Here is a 7623-nt window from a genome sequence, read left to right on the forward strand (position 1 = left end):
GAAAAAAAGTAAACCAAATTATCTTATGGGCTTTTGCATTTGCTGGTAAGTTGTGCTTTAAAAACAAGTATGTAGAGGAAGGACAGCACTGATCATAATCCCCAGAGACACAATTCTAAACACTGAAACCCCAAAAGATCAAAATCCCTACAATCTAAAATCCCCAAAATCACAACCCCAAAAGATCAAAATCCCAAAAATGTGACTCTGGAAATAATAATTTGAAAAATTCTTTAAATGACATTTATTTGTGAAATGTGTAGGAACACAGAACACTTCATAGGTCACTTTATATTTTTGCAAGTACACACTCAGGTGCACGAGATTGATCAAAATCTGCAATGGCTCCATGACCGAATATGCAGTTGCTGAAAGAGCGAGATGTCAAGAAATTTTATTTTTCAGAAATGCACATGTACAAAAAGGACATCTTGTCATTTGTTCAGGAAGTTTCACCATTTTTACATACACACAGCAATGCTTACAAGCAAAGCCAATGGTATGATAATGCACTTCTGTGGAGTAAATTTGCAAAAAATGCATAAAACAAGTTAGAACTCTTTAAAAATCCTTACACAATTTATACCTCTAGTATTGGAAATGATGTGAAGATGAAATACATAGCATAGTGAATTGTAAAAAATAATGCTGACGGTTTAAAACAGTGGGGAAAAAACTAAAAAAAGAAAGAAAAAAGCCTGGGATGCTCCAAAGTAGTATGGCTTAGTTCAAGTCTGAACGAGGGAAGTTGATGGTGTAACTCTCAGTATGAGGCCAAAAGCCTTAGGACCTGGGGTCCTCTGGAGTAAACCCTGGAATCCAAAGACTGGTGAGCCTGGTATTCTGATGTTCAAGGCAGCAGAGGAAAAGTTTGTCCCAGCTGTCAGAGAGAGACCAGTTTGGCTTCTCTGTTTGTTTTCTGTGGGCCCCTGGCTGATTTGATGGTGCCCGCCAAGGCAGATCTCCACCTAGTCCTCTCACACTCACACACTAATCTCCTCTGGAAACACCCTTACAGACATACCCCAAATAATACTTTACCAGATTTCTAGGTTTTCCTTAATCCTGACAAGTTGACACCTAGAATTATGTCCACAAGTCCATCCCTTGTCAACTTGGCACCCATGTGCATCTCCTTAAACCATGCTTAATTCCAAATAGAGACAATAACAAGATAATAGTTCCACCTGTCATGTTACTGTGTACAACCGAAAATGCAATAATCCCTTCTCCAGAATTCAGCTTTCAGGATTTCAATATTCAGGATTTTAATCTTCCAGGATTGTGATTTTCAGGATTTTATATGTTAGGGATCTTAGACTTTAGGGATTTTGATCTTTTGGGATTCAGTATTTGGGATTATGGTGTTCAGGATCATGTCTTTCCAGATTGTGGTCCAGACCTGAGGAAGGAATGTTATTCTGGCTTCAAAAACTCAATAGGAGCAATTTACGTTGACAGATGAGGTTTTTTGTTGTAGGCAGAAGTTTTTTTTTGTTTTGTTTTGTTTTGTTTTTAGAACTTAAAAATACAAGTATAGCAAAGAATAAAATAAACACTTTTGTATACTACTCCAAATGTTGTATTTGCTTCAAATTAAGTTGAAATTCCCTTTTTTGATTATTTGTCTTCTCAGTATTTATATTTAGTTTTTCTACTGCAAACAGGATTTTAAACTATGCTTCCACTCATTTAACTATGATATAAATGCTTATATCTAAAATATATATCTAATAGTTCGAAATGAAATGCTGATATGCAACCTTAAATTATATTTCTTGTGTGATTGGATTGTAGCATATTTTGATGATTCTACCATTTTCTTTTTCTTTTTTTTCCCCTAGGCAGAAGAATTATTTTTATGGGTTCCACGAAAATTACTAATGACTGTTGAGTCTGCTAAAAATTCAGTGTTGGGTGAGAATAATTTCTGACTGTTTAAGGCAAACTGCAAATAACAAAAAATATATAAAATTCCATGTGTGGTGCTAAGGACCATATTTGGTTGTTTTCTCAACTAGTGAAATATTCCTTCAAATCTGCATTAAATGTTTTCCATTTAATGTCAAAAGAAAGGTGCACATAACTTTAAATGTTACAAGACTTTTTAGTTTTTTAAAATAGTTTTAATAATATTTTGAATGAATGCTTTTTAAAGAAGCTTGTGGAACTCACTCACACTGTTAACGTCTGGGTTAATTCAGGGCCCTTATATTCTCAAGACCGAATTCTTCAAGCCATGGGAAATATCGCACTGGCCTTTCATTTGCTGTGTGAACGAGCCAGCCCTAACTCTTTCTGGCAGCCCTACATTCAGACCCTCCCCAGTGAATATGACACTCCTCTCTACTTTGAAGAAGATGAGGTTCGGTATCTTCAGTCAACACAAGCTATACATGATGTCTTCAGCCAGTATAAAAACACAGCTCGACAGTACGCCTATTTCTATAAAGTTATCCAGGTGAGCAGCCGTTTAAATGTGTATTTAACAGGGTGGAGAAGATAGGGAAGCTGATTGCATAGATGTTCCATTTGACATCTTATTAAGGATACGGAGACATTTTGCTTTTTATATGAAAAGTTATCAAGTGCATTTCATTTTTTCCATTTTTACAGAAATATGACTGAAATAGAGTTATATATATCTGACTTCCTCATTGTCCAGTGATAATGCAATCAGCAGTTGTTCCTGAGTTATTAAAGTCACTAAGTTTTTTTGAAAACAAAAGATTACAGTGAAATTTTAAAAGCTGTAAAGTGTATCAGATACAAAAAGGTGCTCTGTGTATAAATTTTCCAAGAAAATGAAAGTCCATTTTTAAGTTTCTCCTATATATGTTAGTAGTAAAATATTGACAATTTATGTCCTAAATTATAACATGATTTGTTTATGTTTTTCAAAGTGTACTGTGTATTAATTTTAATTCTTTCTAAGTAAATGTCTTACGTAGAAATCCCTATAAAATTGTGAGCACCTGAATTACACTTGATTACATCTTTCTGCATCTTGGTGGTTTGGCCACTGTTAACTTTCATCTCCACTTGAGCAGCAGTTGAAGGATCAGTGCTGCCAGGTTGGAGCACTGACCTCTATAGTGGAGAGGGGGCATTTCCGTCTACTGACTGTCCCCTTTCTCAGTCACTCAAGAATCAGCTGCTGGGCTGCTGTACCTGATACGAAGCAAATGGGAAAGTGATCATCTTGCTCCATTTCCCTTTTTGGGCAATTTGACAACCTGAATTAGGTTTGATTTGTTTGCTCCTCAAATGGTATGTCTCTGCTATGTTTTATTTGCAAGAAGTGATAATCTCATTTCATTGCTAAAGGTAATATTGTTTTCCATTCATTATTTTAACTTTATAGCATGCTTTTTTTTTTTTTTTTTTTTAAGATGACCTGTAAGGGGATCTTAACCCTTGACTTGGTGTTGTCAGCACCACGCTCTCCCAAGTGAACTAACTGGTCATTCCTATATAGGGATCTGAGCCCACAGCCTTGGTGTTATCAGCACCACCCTCTCCTGAGTGAACCACAGGCCGGTCCTAACTTTAAAGCATGCTGACTGCACAAGAATATTAGCCTAAAAGTTATGTCTTTTCCCCCCACCAAATACTCCAAATATGTCTAAAATTATATGACTCTTGTCCTTAAGTAGAAATCACTTTGTTTTTCTAAACTTTAAACTTTAGGAAGTCGTTAAGAATGATCATACAGTATGTATATAGCTTTCATTTCAAGTTTGCTTGATTTAAAAACTATTGATGGAGCCAAATCAAAATTTTGCTTCTTCACTTTATTATGTACCTACAATCCTGCCATCTAAAGTTTGGTATGGGGCCGGCGCCGTGGCTCACTTGGGAGAGTGTGGTGCTGGTAGCGCTGCGGCCATGGGTTCGGATCCTATATAGGCATGGCCAGTGCGCTCACTGGCTGAGCGTGGTGCAGACGATCCCCTTACCGGTCAAAAAATAAATAAAGTTTGGTATGGCTCTTTGTGATGTGAAAAGGTTATGCTTTTATTTAGTTCTCAATTGTATATCTTTAATGACTAAAAGTAAAGCTGACGCTAGTAGGTCTAAGTCTTTGTCATTTCTTATTGTTGGATGACGAACTGCAAACCAGCTCTTTTCACTATTCCATTTCTCAAATCTGGGCTGTTATTGGCAAACACAGGTAGCCTACTCTCAGAGGAATCGGTTCTGTTGTCAGGCTGGAGGTCCTAGGCTGAAAAGGTCTTCTGAGAACCGGCTTGGCATGATTGCTATTTGGATATTTCATTGTACTCATTTATCTGTGTATTTCAGTGTTAACTAAGTAGTGCAGCTTTACTTGAGAATTTGTTGAGGGCTTGCTGGTTATTCACTTGGTTAGAGCTTGGTGGTGATATTACCAAGGTTACAGGTTCAGATCCCCATATTAGCCAGCCGCCAAACAAAACCCCCAAACAAAACCAAAAAACAAAATTCGTTGAGATTTTAAATGGCTGTGAGTCACTAAAGTACTCTTTTATATAGATGGAACCATTTTATGTCAAATTTGTTTAAGATGTGGGTCTCTTAATAGCCCCCTGAAATAAGCCCCCTTAGATAATGCTAAGGTGACTGAATTAAATCACATTATATGTAGGAAATAGTATTATTGTGAGCATCTCAGGAATTAGAGAACATTCTAAAAGTAAACTCTTAGTCCAGAAGTTTTTCTAAGAGTAATAAAATTCTCACATGATTAGTAAGAACAGTTTTTATAACTTATAATAAATACAGATATTTTTCTTTAAAAGCAAATAACCACATTCTCAAAGCATTAATGGGTTTTTTAAAGCAATTATTCCTTTTTATTGAAAAATTTAATCAATAAGTGTGAAAGATATATACAAATACAAAATTATCAAGTAATCAGATGTTGGCTTTTTTTAATACAATCTAGGTGTTTGAAAAAAATTATCATGATTTAGATATCAAATTGAATATTTTTATGTCAAAAGTATCAAACTGAGGAGAGAGAAAAATGTGTCTGTGGTCACATAGGTAAGTTATTTTACATCTAGTTGTTCTCAATCGGGCAATTGGCGATATTTGGAGACATTTTCAATTGTTAAACTGGAGTGGGGGGCGCTGCAGTATTTAGACTGGGGATGGTGCCAAATCTCTTATGATGTATGAGACAGGCCCACAATTCTCCAGCCCCAAATGTCAGTAGTGTTGAGGTTGAGAAACCCTGCCTTGTATTTATATAAAGAACAAAGCACCTCAAATACCTACATGATTTTGGTAATCACAGTCATTGCCTTCTAATGATTGGAAGCCTAGGGCCTGACTGACATTGATTGTGAGTTACTTTACCTGTTTTGTCAGAAAGTCATCTTGTGAGCTAATTCCAGACCCCTCCCTGGATCTAGATGCATGCTGTGGCTGAGAATGCATTTTAGAGCACTTTTTGCTTACTGTCATTTAACAAACATCCCTTATTTTTAAAAACCTAAAAATGTAAGACTGGTTTTGGGGATGTTTGACTTATTAAGGATATAAATACAGACTTTTTGCTTACTGTCATTTAACAAACATCCCTTATTTTTAAAAACCTAAAAATGTAAGACCGGTTTTGGGGATGTTTGACTTATTAAGGATATAAATACAGGGAACAAACACTGAAAAAATGTGAACAAGATTTGAGTTCCTCTTTACAGAATCATGCAGATTTGAAGGAAGGAGTTGAGTAGAGACCCTTGGTTCTGCATGTCGAAAGTGAAATGTATGTGGTGGGGTGTGGGCACTTTTCCATGACAGCTGGGGATCCAGTTAGGGTGGGGGTTTGAGTGATGGGAGGGCAGTCCTGACTGTCTGTGGTATGGGAATAGCTGAAGCAGCAGAGAGATGACCTGTCCAAGTAAGAGGCCTAGTGGCCGCATGGAAGGAGCACCTCTGTGTAGTAAGACAGACCTGACTCAAAACCCTGATTCTGTACCTTCCCACTACTTAAATATAAGTTGGGATTAGGGCCGGCCCGGTGGCGCACTGGATAAGTGCGCCGCTTGGGAAGCGTGGCGGCGCTCCCGCCCGAGGGTTCGGATCCCACATACAGACCGGTTCCCGCTCACTGGCTGAGCGAGGCGCGGGGGCAGCGCCGAGGGTTGCAGTCCCGTTGCCGGTCCCTGGTCCGGTACGGGGGCAACACTGAGGGTTGCGATCCGTGGCCGGACACGGAAAAAGACAAAAGACAAAAAAAAAAAATAAGTTGGGATTAGTTGCTTTGCTTCTTGGAGTTTGTTTCCTGATCTGTAAGATACTATTGAGACCCACTTTTTAGTGTGGCTTTTGTCCCTAGCACAGTGCTGGGCCATAGTGCCTGTGGCAGTTAGGAGTACAGCTTCCTTCCTCTGGGAAACATGAAGAACATGGTGGGTTGAAGCCACCTCAGCCGGTGCAGTGTGGTGACTGAGAGGTGGGCTCTGGAACCGGGGCTTGAACCCCTGCATCACCCCTTAGAGCTGTGTTGTCTGTGGCAGGGCTCGGTAAAGTGGGGACATAGCACCCCTGATTCCTGGGCTTGCTGAGTGAGCACAAAAGCTGGCCTATGCGAGGCCTTGGATGCAGCAGTGCCTCAGTGCCTGTCATGGAAGTGTAGAAGTGTGTTTGTGCTTCTCATGGAAGTGTAGAAAGGCTGCATTTGTGTTGTTGCCATCTTGTGTGTCGACCCTTCGGGTTGTTTTGTTTGTTGTTTTAAGTTGCTTCTCCCCCTGTCCCTGCAATACCTTATGTTAGTATTTCTTAACCTTTTCTACTCAAAAATTCCTAGCAGCCAAGGATAGTAAGAACATTCCTGCAAGACTAGGGACTAAGCCCAAAGTGACCATCACAAGCTCAAAATTGCTTCCAACTCTCATATTTTTGTTGGTGTTTTTTGTCATGTTTTTAAATCTTAAAAATTCACACAAATGTTAATGTTTACTGTAGTTGTAAAATTGCATTGAACAACTTGCCATCAAGTCAGACTGGCACTGTAGGGAAACAACCCTACTTCACCTGAGACCATGGGGTGTCTCATGATCCATGGGAGAAGCGTGGCTTTTACCTGCAGTGAACGCTTCAGGCAAGCCTGACGATGTGGTCAATCCAGAAGAAGAAGATGTGACAATCGCTTAACATTGGTAAAAAATAAGCAGCAGAAAGAATCATTACAAATTGAAAATACATAATAATAAGCTTTTATAGAAGATTTCTTAACCAGTGATTTTAATTCAGTGCCTGCTGGACTAGAAACTACAGGCAGCCTGGAACGAGGTGTATTGCTGTGGTAACTAAGAAGGTATAAACTGGGATAAGAAGGCTTTCGCGTTAGGATTTATGACAAAGCAAAAATCTATTTAAAAAAATTATCTTCTGAATCTAGCTGTTTTTCTAGTTTTAGAATGTTCTTATTGAAAGAACGACAGGACCCGAGCTGACAGTTCACCGGAGAAGTTCGGCTTTATTTGAGGGTGAAGCATACATTTATAGAGAGCTGAGTTCCGGGAGAGGGTGGTTAGTACGTGGGGCGGTGGCTGATTGGTCAGAAGGGCGGGTGATGATTTTGATAGGCCATACTTTGGCGCTGGCGGGAATGTTAGGACCCGGAAGAGAAGC

General features: G+C 38.9%; 1 protein-coding gene across 2 annotated transcripts in view; it reads left to right on the top strand.

The window, feature by feature from the left end:
* SETD3 (SET domain containing 3) overlaps positions 1 to 7623 on the top strand; it is a 73067-nt gene that overhangs the window by 6864 nt on the left and 58580 nt on the right. For both annotated transcript variants that reach the window (XM_008583445.1, XM_008583446.1), the window contains exons 4-5: positions 1845 to 1917; positions 2205 to 2461. In XM_008583445.1, the coding sequence (XP_008581667.1) occupies positions 1845 to 1917; positions 2205 to 2461 (330 nt within the window). The remainder of the gene's footprint in view (positions 1 to 1844; positions 1918 to 2204; positions 2462 to 7623) is intronic.

This window comes from Galeopterus variegatus, unplaced genomic scaffold (genome assembly GCF_000696425.1).
Source record: "Galeopterus variegatus unplaced genomic scaffold, G_variegatus-3.0.2 Scaffold2916, whole genome shotgun sequence".
Taxonomy (NCBI): Eukaryota; Metazoa; Chordata; class Mammalia; order Dermoptera; family Cynocephalidae; genus Galeopterus; species Galeopterus variegatus.